Source organism: Rousettus aegyptiacus, unplaced genomic scaffold, assembly GCF_014176215.1.
Source record: "Rousettus aegyptiacus isolate mRouAeg1 unplaced genomic scaffold, mRouAeg1.p scaffold_m13_p_6, whole genome shotgun sequence".
NCBI lineage: Eukaryota > Metazoa > Chordata > Mammalia > Chiroptera > Pteropodidae > Rousettus > Rousettus aegyptiacus.
The window spans coordinates 33,716,281-33,741,321 of record NW_023416309.1 but is presented as its reverse complement, the minus strand read 5'-3'; the positions used below and the strand labels follow the sequence as shown (position 1 = coordinate 33,741,321).

At 34.1% G+C, this 25,041-nt stretch overlaps 1 protein-coding gene across 2 annotated transcripts in view; it reads right to left on the bottom strand.

Annotated features, from left to right (window-relative positions):
• Positions 1–1,695: 1,695 nt before the first annotated feature.
• TNKS2 (tankyrase 2) overlaps positions 1,696–25,041 on the bottom strand; it is a 55,620-nt gene continuing 32,274 nt past the window's right edge. The window contains exons 14-27 of one of the 2 annotated variants that reach the window (XM_016151284.2): positions 24,278–24,423; positions 23,559–23,724; positions 22,686–22,905; positions 19,804–19,913; positions 18,955–19,143; positions 16,873–17,125; positions 15,932–16,014; positions 14,709–14,829; positions 12,147–12,244; positions 11,211–11,285; positions 9,126–9,231; positions 7,265–7,451; positions 4,858–5,014; positions 1,696–4,045 (exon numbers count right to left, since the gene is read on the bottom strand). In XM_016151284.2, coding sequence (XP_016006770.2) covers positions 3,983–4,045; positions 4,858–5,014; positions 7,265–7,451; positions 9,126–9,231; positions 11,211–11,285; positions 12,147–12,244; positions 14,709–14,829; positions 15,932–16,014; positions 16,873–17,125; positions 18,955–19,143; positions 19,804–19,913; positions 22,686–22,905; positions 23,559–23,724; positions 24,278–24,423 — 1,974 coding nt within the window. In that variant the 3' untranslated portion in view covers positions 1,696–3,982. The remainder of the gene's footprint in view (positions 4,046–4,857; positions 5,015–7,264; positions 7,452–9,125; positions 9,232–11,210; positions 11,286–12,146; positions 12,245–14,708; positions 14,830–15,931; positions 16,015–16,872; positions 17,126–18,954; positions 19,144–19,803; positions 19,914–22,685; positions 22,906–23,558; positions 23,725–24,277; positions 24,424–25,041) is intronic. The other variant, XM_016151285.2, reaches the window with a different exon arrangement.

Here is a 25,041-nt window from a genome sequence, read left to right as displayed (position 1 = left end):
TCCCAGTGGTTTATATGTATCCTGGAGGTTTGTATGTTATTGGTATATCTTCCTTCGCTCACCAGGCTGCCATGTCTGGTCTGGTGCTTTTATTGGTAATTTTTAAACTGAGATCCTCAGGGCCTACGTAGGGATTTATGTATTTTACATTTTGAGCTTTTTAAGATTTATTTGAATGAAGGGATCAGTAACTAATCTTGCTGCTTTAAAATTCTATGTTCTATGTCTCCATGACAAGTGAGAAAACTCAACCTCTAGTCCTGGAGAATTTAGGAAAATAGTATTACAATAACCAGTTATTGACAAGTACAGAACTTAGTGGCACACAGAGAAAATCATTTAGTTCTCTCAATAAGCCAGTAAGTACTATCTATAGAGCGTTTCAAGGTTATGTAATTTATTCAAGGCTGCACAGTTAGTGAGGAATAGGGTAAAATTCAAATACAGATCCATTTGACCCTAGAGACCAATCACCTAATCACCATTTATTCACAAAACCAAAGTTTACTGACCAATTATTATGTGCCAGGATGTGCTAAGTGATGGGTCTAGTGGTAAACAAAAGAGATATATTTCTTATTCCTTTCAAATTATCTGTGAGGGGAAATTTTTAAAAACATTTCCAATTTGTTGCAGACCAATATTTTTGTTAACTAAAAACACTGCAGCGATGTGAAACTCCTATAAAAGTTTCTCTTTTTTTTTTTTTTTTTTCATCTCTCCATGGGCTAGTAACAAATAGTTTGCAGACCAACCCCACCTGCAGGCCACTTTTATGTAGCACTGCTCTGTAGTATTCTGGCAGACCATTTTGGGGACTCTGTTGGGATGATAACTGTGGTTGGATGGTGAATTGGAGAACAAACTTCTGATAATGGTGGCTTGTATGTGGAGAGCAAGAACCTTCTAACAAGGTGTAATTACGTTTTTTAGGTCACAACCTGCCTAAACTAGTAAGCATGAAAAGGGGGATACGGTGGTAGAGATTCAGGAGATAGCGAAAAGGCCAGATGATAGTCTAACTTTACAAAAATTTGACAGTTCCGGTGAAGAACTTACTTTTTTTCTCTGTCACTTTAGTCCTCTGATAGGACAATAGGTAAAGAGCCAGTCAGAAATACTAATCATAAAAGCTTAGGGAAATTTATTTGTATGTCTTCTTTCTTCATCACCCTGCAATCAACTGGATCACATCATACACTGGAATGCATGCTTAGGAACTAGCAAGCAAGCAGTTTACTATTAATTATCCTAACTGAAGCAGAAATATAAACCTGCTGAAAAATATTTCAAAGCCATGACTTATGGGTTATTTGCATCATTATTCTCTTATTATGGAAGGCAGAGAATTGATCAAACGCAGAGACACTTTAGCATACTGAAATCTAAAATACATACATCACTATACTTTCTTTTAAAAGCAGTAAGTACCACGAACTTTAAGATTTGAAAAAAAAGATTAGAAAACTTATAAAAGATTTTTTAGATGACATGGAAAACGAAACCATATTCCTCTTTTTATGTTGAGAAGATAGATTTCCCAGGAGTGAGCTTTAAGGTCTGCCAAAAGTTGTGTTGGATAGAGTAAATGTCTAAAAGTACTTTCATCTTAAAGTATCTCAGCAGGTATGATTGCAACAGTCAATAATTCACCCTTTAAACTATACTCTATCACTATTAGACTCAAATACACTATTTTCCTGAAATTGTGGTTTATTGTAATCTTAAACCATTTTCTCAAAGACCATTCAACACATTTATACTATTCCAGTAATTACCATGCTACCCAGAAAAACAAGTAGACAGTTTATTAAGAATTAAATGAGGGTATGGAATGTGATATAGTACAAGTAAGACACTCAAGATGGGTATAATAGTACTACTCACACAAAAAGTTAAATTTCACTTCAAAAAAAAGTTCACAAAAGAAAAAGCAATTCCATCATTATAAAGTAAAATATTTCATGCAAAAACTCTAAAACAATCCCGTAACCTCCCAACACCTCCGCAACAAACAAGTTATCTGAAAATACTGCCATGCTAGCATATTAACCACAATATAATCATCCACAGAAAAACACACTAATTAAGCAATGGATTAGATGAAACAACACAGGCTGCAATATTGTAAATTCATAGACCATGATAATTTTACATGATAAGCAATTCCAAGGTAAGGATTATGGGATAAAGGTTGAGAGATAAGGTGTGTAAATATAAACTCCATTAACTCATTTCATTATCTTCTAATTATAAAACCTAGAAGCTTCCAGAACCTGAAAAATTATATAAAATTTGGCATACTCCATTTGAGTTCCAAGAAATGACTTCAGGATCATGTTTGCTGTACGAAACCACTTCAAGGTCGGCAATTGACCTCTTAAATAATAATCACAATTTACATCATAGAAACTACAGATATGCATTTACTCTGATTAACTCTTATGCAAGACATGAAACATGATTTCTAGCACTTTATATACAAATTACTGGAAAGGGCCAGTTATTTAGAGACTGAGTAAAATGTAAACCAAAGGCTGAATGAAAATGTCCTCATTTACAAAGACATGAGTGAAAATCTTGCTTTGACTTCCCAGGCAGCTTGAGTCAATAGACTGCCAAGCTATAACTCATGTTTCTGTACCAAAATGCTTTAGCATATTTCATGAAAAAGATAGTCTACATTAGAAAATAGGAGTGGCATTTTATGGGGTAGCATTCCCTCCACAGCTGCCAAACAAGTCTGGTCACCACGTGATGCACAAACTACATTTCCAATTGGGTGTAATGTTATGAAGCAATCCAGAGCAAAAGCACCTGTCTCACTGCACACCTGCCCGTTCAGGAGGCCAGGAGAGAACTGGGACATCTGCATTTCATGTTCTGAGTTAAACTTACCTATAGTGTATAGATTGGCTATAATAGTAAGGCCAAGGAAAAAGAATAAGAAAAAATACTTAGGACAAAAATAATCACGTACTCCCATTTGTTATTTTTTTCCATTTAGATCTGCAGTAATTAGAACATAGGAAAATTATTCAGGATTACCCTTCCCACCTCTGAATTTTAACTTCCTATTTATATTTCATGAAAAGAACACTGTAATTGTTCAGTGGTGAGATTTTACCTCTCTAAAGAATAAAAGCACTAATTTTCACAAAATAATGAGCAATTTTTCCAATGTGAAACCCAGAGTTTGAGGCCAGTAAAGAAGCGTCTTTAATAATCAAAACTATCATAGAGCTCTTTGGAATGTATCTTACACATACAAAAGTAGCACAAGTTAAATCTCGTTAAATCCCCAGAGTATTCATGAAACAGGTTCTTAAATGGGAAAGATTTCTAATGAGAGATAAATGCTTCCATCAGCTAATTAAATGTGATAAAGCAATCTTTCCTAACTGACAAACATAGCCTCTGAAATCAAATGTAAAGATCACTCAATCATGATGATGCAAGATAAAATACAGATGAGCGGTACATATCAAAAAAAACTTGTAAACCGCTGCAGTTTTGAAACAGTAGATTTATATTACAAAGCCATGTAAATAAATATTGGGCTAGTACAAAAGCTCTTATTTACAGTTTTACAAATGAATCTGTATTCAGTGTAAATGTTGCATTTTAAAGAACACAGTATTGTATTAGTAAAATGAGTTCTGTTGAGGGGATTACAGTTGCTGTTAGAATCGATGCATAACATATAAAAGATTCAAGTTAACTGTTTATAATTTAGTACAGACAAACCCAGTTTAACCTGGAATGGCATCTGTTAAAGTGCTGAAAAAGAGGAAATATTTAGAAAACACTGTACATCATTAAAGCTTTATCGAGTCAGAATGTTAAACTTCTTTCACATTTTTTATCCTTTTTGCCACAGGCTTGTGAACAAGATGATTTTTCGTGGCAAAGGAGTAAAAATTAAGAGGCCACCAGCTGCTTAGATGATTTTAGGTTCAGTGGAGTTAGTTTCCTAAACCAATTATCCATCAACCATACCTTCGGGCCTCACAATCTGGTAAGTAATTAAATATTCAGGATAAGCCTGGAAAAGAAAGATGAATTGAAATACTGGTCAACAAATTTCTTGACAGGAGACTTACCATAAGGATTTCTAATCTTTAGGGAAGAGGTTCTAAGTTAATGCTGTGGAACAGAATCCTATAAGACCATTTTCTCAAAATATCCTTACCTTAAGTCCAATCTCTTAGATTCTGAATTGGCAGGTCTATGACAAGTACTAATTATGTGTTTGCCTGTTTTTATTAACTTAGGTGATTCTGATACATATCCCCAGTTCAGAACACCGTTCTAGAGATGCTTTGACTGGATTTGTGTCACTAAGAGCAAGAAGGAATTATACACTTCTTTGCTATACATAGGGTAACTATTAAACACAGAATTCTGATTTTAGAGAAGCTAAAAAAAAAATCCAGGGTAAGTGGGCAAAATCTCAATAAGGTCTGTAGGTTAGATATATCAATGGTATCTTCCTGGTTTTGATAATTTAAAGAAATGTCCTTGTATATAGGAAATATACACCAAAATATGTATTTAAGAGTAAAGGAACTACACTTTAGCAGCTCAGAAAAAACTGTGTGCACATACACAAACTTGGGAGGGAGAGGATGATAAATGAGAGACTATTAAAATATTAACAATTGGAAAATCTGGGTAAGGGCATAAAGGAATTTCTCTTCACTATTTTTGCAACTTTTCTCTAAACCTAACATTATTTTCAAAGTTAAAAGAAATCCAGTTCTTAAGGCAATATACTTTGTCAACTTAAGAAATTAGTAAGAGATTAAGGGAAGGCACCAAAGCATTTTTTGAGATGAACAAATAAAATCTGATTACCTGTTCTCCTCTGTAAATAACATATTCAGCTAATGCTAGGCCATTTACGCTGGGTCGACCAGTGACTGAATGATGTCCTGGAGGAGAATGTGCCATTTTCATTGCACTGAACTGCAGGAAAGACTTTCCCAAGGTTACCCGGCAAAAGAGCAGCTGCCTATAATGTGGGAAAAAAAAAAAAAAGATCTCCCTGAAGATAAAGCAGTATGTGACAATTTTAGTTGTGTGCACTGCATGAGCTTTTTAATGCATTTATACATAAAAATTTAAAATCCATTCTCTTAATTTTACTGCCACTATTAAGTCTAAATCACCAAAATTTTCACCTGGACTGTAACAATGGCTTCTGAACAAGTCTTCCTGCTTCTATTCTAATTCCTTTCTAAACTATTTTCCATCCAAGCAACTAGTGATTTAAGGAAAAAAAAACCGAAAAATATAAATCAGATCACATCACTTTTCTGCTTAAAACCTTTTAGAGGCTGCTCACTGTACTTAGAAGAAAATCCAAATTTCTTACAATGGCTCTAAAATTTTCTAATCTTACCTTATATTCATTATGTCCCAGACACATTAATTTTCTTTCTTCACATAGGTCCAACTTTCTTATTTTTAACCCATGGCCATCATACCTACTATACTGTTTCCTCTACCATCTAGAATGGTATCTATTCTACCACTCTTCAACTGGCTAACACTCTTTTTCTTCTTTTTGGATAACATTCATTTTTCAGGTTTCAGCTGAAATATTTACTTGAATAGGTTGTCCTTTACCAGAAGTTTAAGTAGATTATTTTCCTATTCCCCTCAGGCATATGATTGGCCTTCTTTAGTACCAATACCACCCTCTCCCCCCTTTTTTTAAAAAGTTACTATACTATTTCTATCTTTTGTTTTCTTTTCTTTTTAGGGGAGAGAATAGGAGATTTTGGTGGACCAGTTGATGATTCTGTTCTCCAAAGAGAGGCTATCTATATTTTTATTTTAAATATGCCCTTTGGAAACCTTCTTGGCATTTCTAATAGATTTTCTATTATAGTCACAATCAGCCCCTAGATAATACAGAATACAGAAGTCTTAATTTCCAAATAACCAAGTATTCTGCTCCAAAGAGTTTAGAACACTGCTTATTACTAATAATCAGAAATATTTAGCCTCCAGATAACATGACAAGTAAAAATAGCAATGTTCAATTTACAAAATCTCAAGAAATTGTTAAGTCTCCTAACCAGTCCAATTTATGATCTAAAATAGAAGTGGGTGGGAGGTCAAACCCAGCAAGGCAGACTTTAGACACCTATACAAGTCAAAATTTTGGGGGAAAAGAACAAGAACAAAACAAAATCGACAGATGTTGTCTCTCTCCAGGACTACACTTCTTGCTTTGGCAGCCTTTCAAAATCAGCTGGGAAGTCTTTAAAAATCCTAATGCTCAGACCATACCGCAGACCAATTACATGAGAACCTCTGAGGGTGGGACACAGGCATTAGTAGTTTTTAAAGATTGCTGGGTGATTCCAATGTGCTGCCAAAGCTGAGAACTACTGCTCTAGGGATGTTTCTAGATCAGTGATCATAAGTGTCAGTATCACCTGGGTACTTGGTAGAAATTCCCAGGGGCTCCTATCCCAGACCTACTAAAAACAGCAACTCAAGAAGCAAGGCCTAGGAATCTGCATTTAACTAGCTCACTAGGTAATTCTGGAAACTAATATTTGATAATTACTGCTCTAGATCTTTATAAGCAGTGCCCTAACTGTAGGATAAATCTCAATAATTAATCTTACTTGATTTTTCAAATGGTGAAAGGTAATTTATCTATGAGAAATTTATCAACTAGAGCCAAGTTATTTAAATGATTTTAACAAATGAATTAGATTGGGGTAACCAAAAGTGGGAGGAAAACGTGCAAAGTAGTTATTTGATAATAATATGCTTCCTAAAAGATTGATGCATTTTATTACAACTTTTCAGGTAGTAATATTATAAATTGAGGATTAGGATATCATAATGGAAGAGATCGCTCATGAATTCTCATAAAATGATAAAGCTTGGCAAGTAATACCATCTCAGAATGTGAATACTATATTTTTAATGAGTCCACAGTCCTAAAATATTGAAGGGTCACAAAAATCTTTCATACTCAACATTTCTTTAAAGCACCAGATGGTCTAATAATTAAATGAGTTAAACAGACCAAATGCATGGAGCTGTGCTTGGGCCATAACATTCATTTAATAAATATATGCTATTATTATAACTGGTGAGAGACAAAAGCAACCTGAAACAGATCTAGCTTGGATTTGTAGAACTGTCCAAGATAATGTCTTGCTTCCCCAAAATTTCAAATATGAAATCAGTTCTAATTGGATTCTTATCAAAAAAATGAGAACGAGTGATCTCTTACCTGTGGCAAATGTAACAAGATCTGTCTTTGTGAACTGGACACCCAGTACCTCCTCCAATTCCATATACATACTGATTGCTTTTGGAAGAGTTTTCAGCAAAATAAATCCCAGCTCCAAACATGCCACCTATATAGGCATGCCTTTCATCAAAACCTTTATGGATAATTGCATTCACAAAGGGAGACCCTAAAATACATATAAATGGATAATAATTTAAAATAATCTTAGAGGAAAAAAAACCCTAAAGATTCTTAGAAGTTAAATTCTTAAACATACATAAACCACCACTACAACAAAGCAAAAACAGAAAACAAGAGTAACAAGTTAATGGCCAGATGGTTCACTAGCTTAAATAACTATTTTAGAGGAATTGTTAATGTCAATGTTTCTAATAGGGTGGTGGTTCAGATGCCAAAAATAAGGACACATACAGATTCAGCTAAAATAACAGATTATTTGAAACATCAATGCTAGAGTTATCAAATTCTAGACCTCGAATCCATACAAATCCAGAACCAAGGGTCTTATAACTCATCTGACACAAAGCTGGTTACAATTAGGTCTTACAATGACACACATGTCTATATACTCTGTCTAGATATCAAAAGTGGCTAAAGTGGTCTTTTCATGTTCATTCTCTTCTTTATAAATCTTCTCCCTTATTCTTCCACTTCTCAGCCTTTCACCACCTGCTATACTAGATCCTTCTGCAAATGTGGTGTGTTCCTTCATTCCCTGCATATTGACTTCTTTTTCCTTCTTCCTTGCATGTGTTCCAAGATGGGAAGCTTAGCCAAAAGGGAGGAGATACTGAGCATGGGAACTAGGCCAAGGAGTATTGTGAGGGTAGGAACTGAGAAGAGCCAATATAACACAGCTAACTGCTTCATCAACATGAGTGTCCCTATTCACATAGAGATGGGAAAATACACAATTCTAATTTATGGAAATACTGAAGAATACAATCATTTATTTTAATTAATTTGAAAAAGCCAAAACCATTCATATTATAAAACAGAAAAATCATTCAGTATAATATAAAGTCAATACATAAATAAATATTATGCTCTGTGCCAAGAGGTTATCATGATTTTTAGGAGTTTGGAATGAGAAGTACCAGTTAGACGTTATACACAAATTCAGACTGCTACAGTGTCTCCAGGGGATTGTGAAATTCACATGCTGTGTTTTATAGAACTATACAGGTCTCTAAATAAATTTTCTGCAATCAAAGCCCAGTAAAAAAAAAGCCTGTGGCTACTATGGGTAATGTGCTTGAAGACTTGATAAATACTATATTAATATCTAAATTTTTATCTATAAATTTGAAAGACCAACACCTGCCAACTTGCAACATAAAAAAATACAAGAAATGTCAAGAATGTAAGTAATGGTGTTCTCAATTCAACAAAAGTTCTCAGAAAACATCACAGGTTCAATGATAATGGCTCTTTTAACAATGAAGGTAAATGTAGTTTTGACAGAGTGCATAAATTCTTCTGAGGTGATTCACAGATCTTACTTTAATTTTAATTCAGTCAACTAGTTAAAAGTAAAATAATTTCTTAGGGATCACAATAAGCAAAATCTACTATTTAAAGAAAAAAGGAAAACAGGAATAGTCAGTATTTCCATTTCTATTTTTAATTCCATTAAGTAATCCTATTTATAAACTTGTCCATTGTAAAATATACAAATTCATAAAAGGTTGATGATGCTAATATAAATGTAAAATTTACAGAAATAATATTTATTTTTTAAAATGATAAGAGGAATATACAGATTATTATTTCATACCTGACCAAAAACTACCCTAATGTGGAGAAGGATGGTGGAAGGGTGAGGGAAGAGAAGTCTTACCATGAAATAGCATCCTTTCATTTGCATGGTTGTGGTTTTCTTCGGAAACTTCTTTTCTTCTGTGAGTATACCTTTCCCATAGTTTCTTATTACAAACTTTCTGAATCTATAAACAAGAAACCCAAAAAATCACATCTTTAGGTCATAATACTTGCTTGTTCCTCTTAACCAAAAAATGGGACACATAGCCAGAAGAGACCAAACTTTTCTCTGAAATGTAAACTGTGTTATTTTAGTAAACTAAAAATACTTTGTTCCAACCACAAAGATGGAAATATAGCTACATTTTGGAAATAGAAAATTTCAAAAGGAAAAAAGTTACATATGGCCATATGTGAAGGTTAATACCATTAATTAAAATATTTCCATTTAATTAATTTAGTTATTACTAAAACATCTCCAAATCAGACATGTTGAGTTCTGTATTAAAAAGAGTAAATAGTATTCCCTCAGGCTCAAAGTACTATCTTTACCTGCTTTTGATGAAAAATATTTGAAATAGTCACACCAAAACACATTCTTAAAACACATACACACATAACCCTGCTTTTTCCTTTAGCTTTCCCTATCCCTCCCATTCTTTAAGTTTTTGTCTGGAGAAGAGTTAAAGATGAATGCTGGTTTCATTTGGAATATTTCTAGGATCAAATTTCATAATCCTAGAGCCATTTCTTAATCTGTGTTTAACATTGTTACAGTCCCCTGTTGGTCCTAAGAACATTGGGGTCTGATGGTTTTAGTTTTGGCTCAAATAATTCAAAATATTGCCACAGACAATATCAAGGAAAACAACTAACACAAACAAATCTCATTTATGTTTAAAAAAAAAAAAAAAAAAAGGGAACAAAAATAAAAGTCATATTGAAAAAATTTTCATTAAATATTGCATTAAAATATCATTATAGAGGAAGAAAACGGAATACTTTCTCAAATCCAACTACAGGCATACCTCAGAGATATTGTGGGTTCGGTTCCAGACCACTGCAATAAAGCGAGTATCGCAATAAAGCGAATATCGCAATAAAGCGAGTTGTAATCTTTTTGTTCGTGGAGGGTCTTGCCTTCAATTTGTAAAAAATGCAGTATCTGTGAAGCTCAATAAAGTGAAGCGCAATAAAGAAAGGTAGGCTTGCATTCTGGAAATCAAACACCTGCCATTGCCCTTAACAAACTTCTACACGTTGTTACTGTTACAAAGTGGACTTGACTGAAAACTTGCCTGTAATAGGCATAATTATGTTGTTAAAAATGATTATATATGTCCATGAATGGAAATATTAAGATATTATTTGTATGTCATACTATGATATAAACTAATCAAAAGGAACTCCCAGAAGTATGAAACTTTACCTGAATGTGTTTGTTTTAAATCATCTAATTTCTAACAGTATAAACATAGCATTTCAACCAATAATTTTAGTATTCACTAACTCTAAAATATGACATCTAATATTATACTCATGATAATATACTATTGTGAAACAGTAATACAATAGCTGAAAGAGGACACGATTCACTTTTGAGTTTAAAATTTGGGTATTAGAAAGAATTTGCATTTTAATTTTGATGATCTTTGTATGATAATTAAGAATATATAAATATACTTACTATAAAATCATTATGTATCTCAAGTAGAGTGTACAGTTAAAATAATAAATGTGATATGTATGGTGACTCATCAAAACCAGGAGTAGTCATAGTTAGGACAAACAAAAAAAGCATGATATAACTATAAAGATGGGGGTCTTTTCTTGAGTCACAAAAAAATTCAGCTTTGTTACAACAGAGTACCTTAATAGTTTACATGAAATCCTAAACCTACAGGATTTTTCATCACCCCAAGATAAAGCATAACCCCTAAATTTGAATATGTTTGAAAAGTGCTGAATTAAATTACTGGTTATAAAAATAGTACCAGTTTTGAGAATCTTAACCTTCCAAGGATGTGCTCTTTCCCAAAATACCCCCTGATGCCTTGTCAAAGACTCACTGGGCTGAACAGATCCTCATATTCTTATGAAAGTTAATTATAAATTCTGGCTTTGAAAACTATAGTCTCAGCAAACTTATTTTTACTAACATTACCTTGAGAATATTGTATCTGTTGAAGATTCCACCTGCATGACCTCCATCTCTGTGCTCTCGGACTGTACTTTGCATCTGATGGAAAAATATTTCAAATATATGTCCATTAGCTTTTATGTCTTTTTTAATTGGGAAACATGGTTCTTGACTCAAATAATTCTACTTTGAGAGTATAATATATGGGTTTTTATATATTTGTTGTTTAAGGAATATGAGTTCTGTAAGTTTACAAGTACTATTTTTTAGCAAAAGATGTTAGTACAATCAACTTGAAAACAGTGTTTATAGGTGAAACTATATAATGCAAACTAAAGGAAGAAAAAGAAACAACTGGATGCATAGGTGCGCTAATCAAAACTAAGAGCTTGACATACTAAAAATCAAAACATATTTGTTCCTATTTGTTTGGCTCTAATAAAGTACAATTTGTATTTCATTAAGAGTTGGAGTTTCTTGAGTTTTAGAACTAAGTCTCACTCAATTTTATATCTTCTGAGCTCAACTCAAACATATAAGGGTATACATTCTTCAATGTGTAAGGCACTATTAGATTTCAGCGAATACAAGCGTTTTGTAGGGGAAAAGCTAGAAGAAATAATTTCTGGATACATAGCATCCACATGTTCTGGGTCTTGTCTGAGTTTCACTTTGCAACTGCCTTTGTGAAGGGAGGGAACATTAGTATTCTCCACCCCCACCCGCCCTCCACCCCAATGACAGCGACTTCTTCTCCAATGGAATTCTGTAGTGCTGAGTCAAGTTGCTGGACTTAAGGTTTACGGAGGGAGTGTATCTTAAATGCTGATTTTGAAAGTTTTCTAGATGGTATAAAGAGTTAGAAATAATTTAAAAACCCTACTACTTTTTTGAGTAGACTTGGAAACCTCAGGAAACTCAGCTGTTGAACCAACATTTATTTAAGGTAGATGAACATACCTCTTCCTCCACAGACTGAAACTCTTTATCATCAGGAGACAGATCTATGAGAATTGTTCCACTCCCAGAAGTGTTCAGAGTTAAATATGGGTTAAGACCTATCAAGTAAAATTTGAAAGTAAAAAAAAACTGCCAAAAAAAATTAACACCAACCAAAAATAACCACCTGATTTAGCTGATGCTTACTATCAATTTAAAAAAACTTTTTAAATTTCACCAGTTTTTTCCCCACTAATGACCTTTGTTCTGTTCCAGATTCCAAACTGGAACACTACGCTGCATTTAAACTACTAATTTTTGACCTGACAAGGCATAGGGTTTTGTGGGAATAGTTCACAAAATCTTTGTTCTTTTTTCCAATTCTTAATGAGTTTGCCACACATTTTCTTCCTAAAATTATTTCCTTTACTAAATGTGCAACCCTTTTAGCATTCAGTCCCTTTGTTTTTTATAACTACAAGAATTATGAAACTTGCATGGCCTAAGGTAATTTAAAATTATCCTAGAAGTCCACAAAATTTAATAACTACAGAATGATCAGTTTAGCCTATAATAAAAATTTTAATTTGGCAATGAATTTGTCATATTTTCTGAATGTTAAAGGTCAAGACAACCATATGCTTTTTTGTATCTTTACTTTCACAAAAGCCTTTTAAACAAAATCTTAAACAAAATTTTCTAATTCTTTTGGTATATTTGTAACACAATCCTCTTTTAATCTGTACAATAAGATTGCCAAAGTTCCACTGTTTCCCTAGGTAGGGATCAAATCCTTTACTGCTAGATCAATGCATGGAAATTTGCCTCTGGAGATTAAGAGTACTACTCTAGCTCTGAGTTCTGGTCTGAACAACCAGACTACCACCAACATGCCAAAATTGGATGAAGACTTAATAGTATGGCTGAATTACAATGTCTATAAGCATGGAAACTAGAAAGAGGTGAACATTTTACAGAATAAAGAACTGAACAGAATATACTGTCACAAATGCTTGACTAAGGTATCTTCAGACTGCCCTAAAGAAGTACAGAAAGATCAGGACAAGCAATCTATTGACTTGAAACACTGAATGACTGCTAAGGCTTTTGAATGACAGCAAGATAAGAGACTGTCACAAGACTGTCATGGATTTCACTTTGCAAATTAGGTATAAGGTAGGTATAGAATCCTGGCTTCAGATGAAGATGAGGAGGATGATAGCTTTATGTAGGCAACTGACCCTGATGTGCCAAATTAGGCAACAGTCTGTGTCATGACCATGTTTCTCCTTCATGTAGGAATGAACGTTATTATCCAATTGTAGCTGGATATGTCAGAATGACTCTAGGACCAGAGGTAGCATGTAGGTACATATCTCTGCCACTTGGAGGCAGTGTCTCTGTTTCCATAACTGTTTCCTGGGCCTTTCAATGCAGTCTTAATAACTGTGTGCCAGATATTGATGTGTTTAATGTACAAAGACTGCCTGCTTTCCTTTTTTAACCTGCCACTTCCCTAAATGACCTTTCTTATTCCAGTACTCTATCACACTTACTACCCTACCAGATCAGTATTATTATAGTGGTGTCACAATAACAGTTTACAACTAAGGGCTCTAGTTTCTCCTCATTTTTGATGCTATTCATATTGTGTAGTAACATCCCATGAAGCCATGGCTTTTCCCTCCTCTTTATCTTATAAAATTTTGTCGTGTATACTGGAAATATCCAAGACTATCTCACATTTTAAACATTTTGCTTTAGTCCCTACCAAACAAGTAAAGTTCATCTACCTTTAAAAATATTTTTTATATTAAAAAATTATTGGGGTAACACTGGTTAACAAAATCAAATCAGTTTCAAGTATACGATTCAACAATATATCATATGTATATTGTACTATGTGTACACCCAAAGTTAAATTTCCTTCTCCTGCCAAATATTTGACCCCTTTTACCCTATTTATCTCCCTGTTCCCAGCTCACCTACCTTTACTGATACTACTCCAAAATTCCAGTTTAAAGCATTCCTGAGCTTGAATCACCTAATTTTTTGAGGTGCTCTTTTTTTCTTCTTTGAGACATGAACCCCATCCTGGCTAGCATAGATTTTTCCCTGAAAATTCCTTCATTTTGCTAGTGGAGGTTTACCTTCAATCCTAATTATACAGCCAGGCCTTCAATTATAGGATGCTCTGATTCTAGGGTAAATCATTTCCTCAGTTTAACAATAAAGTGAAAATGTGATTCTGACACTTAAATATCCAAGTTTCAGATCTTTTAGAATCATAAAATTTTAGAGGCAGAATAACTTCAGAAATAACTGAAAAAAGTTCAGAGTTAAAGCAATCCCCAAATTTCTAAATGGCTCAGAAATTTTACTTAGGTTCACATAGTAAATAGCAGCAGCTCAGGAAGCTTAAAAGTTTCAGAATCAGGACCTGATTCTAGGTTTCCCAAATCCCAATTAGTGCTCTTCCTATTAAATAGACTCTCTCTTACATATTATTATCATTTAGTAAACTGAGGAATGCCTTTATGTAAACTGTTAAACTGATGACGGCAATGATTTAAAATGAAATACCTTGTTGTCCAGAGATAAGTCTCTCGACTCCTTTAATTAGTTTATGTCTATGTCCATAAGCATTGATTCCAATCTCCTTCAGCTCCTTGTGCCCCATCTCTACTAATACATCCAACGTGATCTTACAAAAGAGGATAAAACTGTTTAGAAGACTTACTCATTTAGTGAACATTCATATATTGGTGATCTCACAATATATTAAATTCATACATTTATTTCAAATTATTTCAAACAGCTTATGAATAAAAATAAATCAGCTGTGAAACTAAAATTGAAACCAAAAAAAATTACAGGTAATTAGCTATCTAATTACAAAAAACAGTCGAATTGCTAAAATTATTGTTATTTTCATTTAGCATAAGACTTAAGAAGAACTAAGCTGCCAAACGAAAATATACTTTCAAATGAACTACATTCAGGTACACCAGCTTATCTTTTCCACCATCCCTCTACATCCAACCTATTTATATAATGTCTTCTATGGTTTCTACAGGCTCCCGACTATGCTAACTGATCCTTCTGCATCATTGTTCAAACTAACCTTTTCATTTCAAATATATTATTCTCACTTTGTGGAACTAAATACATTCTTTAAAATCCTGTTTTATTTATACATCTTCCATGAAGTTTTCCCTGAATATTGCAGCTTGTGGTAACCTTTTCTTTCTTTGAATTTTTAAAATCTATGCCAAATACTTAACTCTTCATATTATCTTGTTACAGCTCCATAACTAGGATAAAAGTTCCTTAGGGTACAAAAGTAAGTATATGTTCTGAATCAAAAATTCAGTAATTGTATTCTAACAGAGTACTGTAAATTGGGACTGTTCTTAAAAAGCCCAGATATGCAGCTGTCATATCTATATACCTTTCTCTAGTGGCTATCAAAATGTCAGACTTACAGTGGGTAGTGATAGACACAACAAAACTAAACAAAGAGGGAACGAGGATAACTTATTTTAAGGGTTGAATAAGCTAAACTTTCCATTCAAGAAAGTTCTTTTACTACTACTACCCGATAACCAATATTTATGTGTTAATAAACTAAACAGGAATGCCAAGATCAAGCCAAATTAGAAGAGTAACTGATTTCCAGTCTCTTAAAAAACCATCCCCTAACCCCTCAAACAAGTTCAATGATTCAGTGAATTTCAAGCATGTTCTATTTTTCCCTCTAAGATTTCAAAGAACACCAAACCAAGCCAAACAATCCATCTACTCACCTGTTCTCTCTCAAATATATCCATTAGATGCTCAAGCCCAAGATTCCTTACAAACTGAGTTATGCTAAAATCCACCACTGGAACTAGAAAATAAAAAATCCAGAACAAAATTTCACATTAGAATTATATCAAAATTTTAACAATGAAGCTTTGTGCTATTACTATATACATGAAGAAAATAAAAATGAAGCAAAACATTAATAGCCACTTGGGATATAATACTGAACATAACATCAAAAACCGCAAAGAGAAAGCTATAAAGTATCATCAAAAACAGTTAACCAATGGTGAGGCACTCTCAGGTTAAAAAAACCTTTTCATTAAAAATTCATTTTCAACTGTATCTTTAAAATAAGTTTCATACAGCTGAAATTAATACGTCAATTTTATCTCCACTAAAAAAAAAAAAAAGAAGAAGAAAGTTTCTCTTTGAGGAGGTAAGCTACTTCACAAAAACGCTTATGAAAATAAGTTCCACAGTGTTGCTTAGGGTAAGATAAAACTTTGACAGGTAAAAGGTAAAGAGAGAGCAGCTTTATAGAGGCTGCATGTATGTGTGTGCCTTTTCCTCTTCTTTTTAAAAAATAATCTTCAAAATTCAGTATTTTGACAGGGTAAAAAGTATTTCATAACTTTGTAATAACACACTGGAATAGGCCAATAAAGGCATAACTACTCAAACAAAAGGACTTCTAAACCTTTCAGAAGACATATTTACATCTAAAGAATAGGTTAGAAGGACCAAGTTCAACTTGGAAGGAGAAGGTTACATTAGAAATTCTAATAATAATGTAAGGGAAATAATAAAATGATACATTTTTTAGACTGTTAATTAATCTGATGCTAACAGTTATATTTAAGGTTAAAAAACCACTTTTTAGCATTCCAAAAATGAACTATGTGGCTATGAGTTAGAAAGTTATTTTTGCAAAATGTCTCACCATCCTTTTTCTCCAAACTGGAAGAACCCTCTGTTCCATTTGAGCTAACCACTGAAGACAGTTCAGAAAAACTCCCAGATAAGTTATCAAGACTACTGGCTGCGGAAAGGCTTGATGGGCTAGATGGACCTGAAGACAGAGCATCTGCAGAGGCTCCTGGGCTTCTCACGCCATTGAGCACTTGAGGTTTATAACATGAAGGCAGAGCAGAAGGGGGCATGGCTGCTGTCAGGAGAGCACTAACATCATCTGCCTAAGGTACATGTCAGAGAGAGAGGAAATCTATGATAAGCAGGTTTTAAAATTCTACCATATCCAACAGAATGCATTTTAAAACATGACAAAAACCCAGGAGATTTGCACTAGACTTGTTTTTTTATATAAAAATTGTAAGATAATTTTTAAATAAAAAGTGAAGCAAATAAGTGATAGTAAGCTAAACTACTATTAAATATAAAACGTAATTCAGAACATCTCTTCCAAGACACTGAAAATAAAATTGTTAAATGTGGCAAAGCATGAAAAAAAATCATAACTTTCATACTATGAAAAAGCGCTGAAATGAATTATAGAAATATCAGCTTAAAAAAGGAAGAGCTTTTAACATTATCACAATTACTCTGAAAGAAGTTAATCTAACCTACATGGATCTTTAGCAAACATAATGATAGTTTATATTTCTTGGAAACTATTCAATAATATATTTTTTCCTCAAAATTGAACATATTTTGGGGGAGGGGAAACATAATCAAACCTGCTAAAATGAAAAAATCCCCAAATTTACTGGTACGTTAATTTGTTTAATTAGTGACATATACCATTCTTTCACAATGCTCAGTTATGATACTGAGTAATTAACATTTAGCAAGAAGTAAATCAGTACTTGTTTTCATGGTTAGTCATTTATATCATCTATGCCAATCCTCACATTTCCCCCCCCTCCCCCAAATCTGAGGACTCCTATGGCACTCATAGTTTGTATATAACATTCTAAAATAATATTAGCACCATTTATTGGGTGCTTTTTATGTACCTGACACCATGCCAAGGACTTTGAGTACATTATTAATTCTCATATTAGCCAAATGTATTTTATCCCCATTTATAGATGAGGTAACTGAGGCTTAGAGGTTAGGCAACTTGCAAGACTGGACTACTATAAGAGGTAGGGCTGGAATTCTATGGCAGGTCTGTTTTGACTCTAAAGCCTACGTATGTTCTCTAAAGAACTTGATTTCATTGTCAGTTATATCTAGTGAACTAACAAATGGGTTGACTGAATTAGAAAAGTTCACTTCTAAGGTAATTTGGAATGAGAAAGATATTTCCCTGAAAAAAATCCTGCGGATATGGTTGGGCTGTTAACCTGAGAAAAATCTATTTAACTCCCAGAGCAGCTGAACTAAAATCAGCTTCTCAATGTAACTTGGAACAACTAACTCTCAGTAGAAAGCAGTCTGCAGAAGAGACTTCTTTCTCCCTACCTCTGGTCAATTTTCCCAGTGGTGGAAGCAAGAGAGGTACCTGTGTCACAGTGGCCAACGCACAGGCAGAGGCTAGAAAGAAGACTTCTACACAAGTTCCCTCGGAGAAAAGAAAAAAAAGACTTCCATAGAAAACTGGAAGAACAAGCTTGTTCCATGAACAGTTCTGGTGGGGTAAGGAATAGGAACTCTGGGATGAAGTAGTGTGGGGGGGGGGAAGGAAATCTCTACTAGAAGCAGGGCTTGTGTCTGTGCCTTGAGGGCACTGTTCCCAGATGCGGAAGTTCATCAAGACCCATGTCCTGTACTACCTAGTACTACATGCACTGTACAGTGTTCATGAGGGCCTATGTCTGTTTTGTTTCCCAACTAACATAAGCAGCTATACCTTTTCTCGTTTCCCAAAGTACTCGGGACCAAATAGGTGATTGATAATTCTATTATTTAGTTATTATATTTTAATACCGAAGAAGTTCTACATTTAAATTGGGCTAAAAACCAGATTTTGCCACATTCACCATGAAGACATTTTATATATACCAAGTAAATTTTAAAAAGTGATAAAAGCATTGCGATTTTTCAAGAGCCCATCACTTACTGAAACTAAATCTAAAGGTGTTTGTCCTTCCTGATTTTTAAGAGTAGGATCAGCTCCATGGGCCAACAATAAAGCACAAAGCTGTGTTCGTCCCTTTTGGGCTGCTTCATGCAAAGGTGTGAAAGCCCATTTGTCCGTGGCATTGACACATGCATTATACTTTATTAGCAAAGCTGCCACATCTACATGCTGTAAAAGAAAATACTCCTGTTACAGTCTGAAATTTTATTTCATCACATTTTAGTTCCTAAAAAAAATCTAGTCATATACTTGTTATTTCATGTTTTCATTCTTAGTCTGAAAATGAAAAGAAACATTATAATTTATGGGTAGTTAATTTAAAATTATAGTAGACATTTCAATAACTTGAGAAATAATCTAGATAGTGTGAAGAATTCTACAAGGGAGGGAACTAATATGACTTTACCAATTTCTTATTTTTTCAAGTGTTAAAGCTGCTGAACATCAATTTATAAACCAGCAGTCTTCCTCAATTATTCAAACTATACTACTGAAGATGGTAGATACTAATTGTAACATTTAGGGGTGTAAAAGTCAGGAAAAATGCATCTGAATCTCTACAGAGTCCTATGAATCCCAATGGGTTTCCTAGGCACCAATAAATAAAATCAACATCTCTATGAAACTAAGAGATAGCGCCAAGGAAAGTAATAAAATGTATGGTAAAATGTGCTTGTAATAGATCCAGAACTGAAACTTGGAAGTTATTTAACCTCTTTAGCCCTCATATTTACTCCTCTATAAAATGAGAGAGTCCCTTTGAACCGCAATACTGATTTTAACTTTGAAAATCTCAGAGATTTTTAAAGGTAACATGAAAGAACTTACTCCATATGATGCTGCATTATGTAAAGGAATAAGTCCTCCTTTGTCTTGGGCATTCACATCAGCTCCATGTTGTAACAAATACTCTGCAACTTCTAAATTATTATAACCAGCTGATTTAGAAAAGAAGTAAAATTACTTTCAACTGTTAATATAAAAAAGTAACATATATCTCTATATACCTATATATAAAGCATAAACATTATTTTAAAAACAGACTTTAGAGAAATCTGAAATTCCTGATTGGAATCTATTAAAAATTTATCTTACGGAAAAAAACTGTGCACTGGCCTCAAGTTGGAAGCTTTCAGTAATGATACCCATTTGTTTTAGACTCTCAAAGTGATTTGCTTATATCTTTCCTTTTAAAACCTTCTTACCAAAGTCCCTGCCCTCCTGATTGTTATGTACAAGTTCCTGAACTCAGTTACATGGTCTCAAGGGCTGCAAGTAAAAGGCATTCAATCATATAAAAGCCAAGTTAGGAACATATGTGGCTGGCAAAGTAGGAAACAGCACCCAGCATGGGTGTCAGGACCCCATTTGCCCAGATGGCCAAAGGCACATGTTTTTTGCTAGAGAGAACTTAGAGGTACACATCTTTACAAGTCTGGCAGCAGAATCTATGTGTTTGGTGCTAATGCTATGAAGTAAAACTAAGTATTTTTATAAATAATGCCACAATCGCTCATCTGTCATCTTGGGAACTGTCAGTTTTCTTAGTGCACACTCTTGTGGTAAAGGTATCTTTTATTTGACATATAATCATAGATTGAAAGCAAATCTGGACCTTAACTTTGCTAACATAAAACTCAATTATCACTTGAAACTTTAAAATAGTTCAAAACATTTTATTCACACTTATTTTTATTGTAGTTTTTATCCTTTTGCTGAAAGATCTAAAGTAAACCATTTTAGTAAGATAGAGAAAAACAAAACCTCATAATTTTCATAAGCTAAGTATTACAGAAAATCCAAAAGTCTTTCCAGGTCTTAAGGTATAACACTGCCCAAGTGGGAAGAAATATTTTGTGTATATAACATATTTTCCACTTACAAAGGCAACATCGACTTAAAATAGCAATGTTAAATGTTCTAAATAAGCTACCATAAAGATATAAAAAGTTACCATAAATAAATATGCACGGCACACTTCAAATCAAATCAGGTCACATCTTTTCTTACATAAACTAGAAACTCCTAATTTTCTCATCATATGAGAAAAAGTGACAGCACCTGTGCCTTATCACTTCCAAAATTCTCTAAAAGAACATCGATGGAAACATTCTTTTCCTTGGACAGTGGAGTCCCAATTTATAAAAGGTGAGAATTTAAAGGTAAAAATCTCATAAAATCAGAATTATCCTTTAAACACTGGGAACACACTCAGTTACACTGTCAGACAGAAACACCTGCATTACTCTTTTCAAACAATGTGTGGTTAGATACACTGTATAAATACAATGTGCCTATGATGCAAATCACAGAAGTACTAGCTGTAGCTTAGTGATTTTAATGGCCCATTCTCTATCACCTTCAGTGCAGCTGCACTAAAAGCAAAGGTGCAATGTGCCAACTTCATGAATAAAAATTTAGAACAAATATATGTACTTAACTAGGTTCCCCCAAAGTTACAATGTTGAAGTTTTAACCACCAGTACCCTAGGACAGGAGTTAACAACCCCTGGGCCATACACTGGTACTGGTTTGTGTCCTGTTAGGAACTGGGCCACACAGCAGGAGGTGAGCGGCAGGTGAGCAAGCAAAGCTTTATCTGTATTTGCAGCCGCTCCCCGGCACTAGCAACACTACCCTCAGTGCCACCTCAGATCATCAGGGATTAGACTCTCATAGGAGCACCAGTCCCCGGTGCCAAAAGGTGCCTTAGAATGTGACTATTATTTGTAAATAGGTCCTCTAAAGAGATAATTAATTAAGTTAAAACGAGGCCATTTAGGGTAGGTCATGATCTGACTGGTATCCTTATAAGAGGAGATTAGGACAGAGAGAGAACTAGGGACGTGTTCACAACAGAGAAAAGGCCATGTGAGGATACAGCAGAAGGTGGCCACCTGCCAGCTAAGGAGAGAGGCCTCAGGAGAAACCAATCATGCCAACACCTTGATCATCAGAACTGAAAGAAAACAAATTTCTGTTGTTTAAGCCAAGAGTACCCTACCTCTTTGGCACCAGGGACTGGTGCTCATATGAGAATCTAATGACTGACGATCTGAAGTGGAGCTGAGGTGGTGATACTAGTGTTAGGGAGTAGCTACAAATAAAGATGAAGCTTCACTTGCTCGCCCACTGCTCACCTTCTGCTGTGCGGCCCAGTTCCTAACAGGCCATGGACTGGTATCAGTCTGTGGCCCACGGTTGGGGACCCCTGGTTTAAGCCACAAAATCTGTGGTATTTTGTTAAGGCAGGCCTAGTAAACACATACAACAAATAACTTTGGCAAGTGGTTTATGTAACTTCTGAAAATCTTTTAAGATTTCTTTTCTGCTTGTGCTTAACAACTATCATCAGAAGAATGGCAAGCTTTAGCTTCTCGGGAGGAAGGCTGGCTCAAGCAGCGTATTTTTCTCACTCACCAAAGGTGATTCAAACAATACGGTAACCTAGAACAAAGGTTCCAAAGTACACAGTGACTGGCAGAGCTGCTTTCAATTGTTCTTACTGAATGCCACATATTAGTACTAAAGTGAACATGAAGTACAGTTGCCTTGTATAAATACACTAGAGTATAATGGTGGTATTCGAAGACATTTGGACTGAATCCTTTAAGTTTACTTGTAGAATATATTTTACTCAGGTTAAATATTTTACTCAGGCAACATCTTAGGTGTTGCCAAACTAACTCTGTGAAACTTCATTCACTTACCTGCTAAATGTAAAGGCGTTGAATGTCGGCCCTGGGTATCACGACAATTTACATTATCAGCAGAAGACAATTTCTTTACTCTGGCTAAACAACCCTTCTTGGCAGCATCTAACAGAGCTGCATCTCCCCTAAGTAGATCCTGAATATCTGTATCTCCATCTTTCACAAGGTCCAAAGGAGTATTTCCATCCCTGTTTTTCTTTGTAGGATCTGCACCATGCTGGGCATATGAAAAAGAGAAAGGGAGGAATTGGCTTAAGTTTGCCCTAGGTTAATGAGAAAATAGACAATTTAACTACACCAAAGAAAACTATTTTATACTGAGACTCTATCTTAAAGAAATTATAATAAAAATATTACAGAGGCAGTTAAATATTACTGGGCTTTTGTAATGCAATAATCTAATCAAAATGTTAAGCTACATTCAAAATAAGATATTTCATTAAAAATTAACTTTCACGTATGCTATTTTTAGTTTTTACAAACACTGAAATAAATTATAAATTTTAGTCTTATTTTTACTGTAAAATATCTATACTGGTACCTGTATTAAACCATTCTTATCGATTTTATTAGTACTAAATAAATCTGGCTTATAAATTACATAATCCATCAAATATTTTGAAGTTCAAGTACTAAATAAGAAAAATTATCATAGAACTGTTACATGAGAGCTGACTTTATACATAGTAAATCTATGTGTGGTAAATATACTCATAGATTAAAAATACTGTTCATGACATTTACTCTGAAATCAAGGTAGAAAATTAGGTATCTTTGCTTCCTACCTCCTTACTAAAGTTTATATTAGAGTTATTAGAAATATCAAACACATTCTATGGAATACACTCTGTCTGTAGTACTTATATATACCTGGAGCAGAAGTTTGCAAATTTCGTATTTTCCTTTTGCTGCAGCTTCATGTAAAGGTGTAAATTTCCATAAATCAGCGACATTAACCACTGCTCCATGCTTAACAAGAAGTTCGGCAACTTCATAATGTCCATAAGAACATGCATTATGCAATGGTACGAGGCCTCTGAAAAGTAAGCAACGCAATATAAAGACAGGTTTTAACTGAGATAATTACATACAGCTGATAAATTTCCTGACCTGTACAAGGGATTATACTGATTATATTTTATAGAACCTAATATTTACTGAAAGCATAGATGGAATTTTTTTGAGGGGGCAAGGAAGAAATATTTAAAATTGCAGAGACTATCACGGATATCTATCTACTCAATTTCTAGAATTGAGAACTATATAATTTTAAAGAAAAGTAATTTAAAGATAAACTGGAAGAATTCAAATATCCTCAATGCAAACTGAAAAATTTACTATATTAAGGGTATCATACTAATATTGTAATCTCCATGGCTATGATAAAATTATAAGGCATTATGCAAATAAGTCTATAGATAAATGATAACCATGAAATCTTAACTGAAATTAAGCAGCTATATTTAAGTCAATGTTAGGAACAGACTTCCCTGAAAATAAAAAAGCTACCAACTACCATAAAAATATTTTCAGATTTTCTTAGAAAGGTCAGATAAAGAAGAGAGGCCCTGGCAATTGTTGGTACTTGCCCTTTATCTTTAGCATGCACATCAGCTCCGTGTTGCAGCAGATATTCCACCACAGACACCCTATTGTATCCAGCTGCAAAATGGAGTGGTGTTGATTGACGTCCTTCGATGTCTCTGCAGTTGACACTCTGAACAGTACACAATTTCTATAGGATGGAACATAGTATACACATGATGCTACATATTCTGGCTTGTTTTCATTCATTCAGTAGAAATTTCAAATGTCTGATTTTATTTTACTGTCTCATCAAATCAGCATTTACTATTCTTATTTCGTTTTGTCATTTATTGGAAAAACCTCTGGTCCTCTCATCTATGCCTGTATCATCTTTTATTTGCCAAAGCTAGTAGGTAAATTTTTTCATAACCACTGCTACTATTTACATAAAGGTAATCTAGGTATCAATTATCAGCAACTGTTAAGTCTCATTTTTGGTAAATATATGTAGAAGTACACAGCATCATAGGAGCATCACCCAAGGCTTATTAAAAATTCAGAATATCAGAACCCCATCTACTGAGTCAGAACCTCATTTTAACAAGATTCATAGGTGGTCTGTAAGCATATTAAAATTTGAGAAGTTCTGCTCTAGAATAGTGGTTCTCAAATTTTCGTGTGCATTGGGTCTCCTTCCAGATTTTCTAATTCAGTGTGTCTGGGGCCTGAGATTTTGTATTTCTAACAAGTTCCTAGGTGATGCTGATAGTCAAGGAACTGCATTTAGAGAATTATATTGCATTAATATGGAATAAATTTACTAATG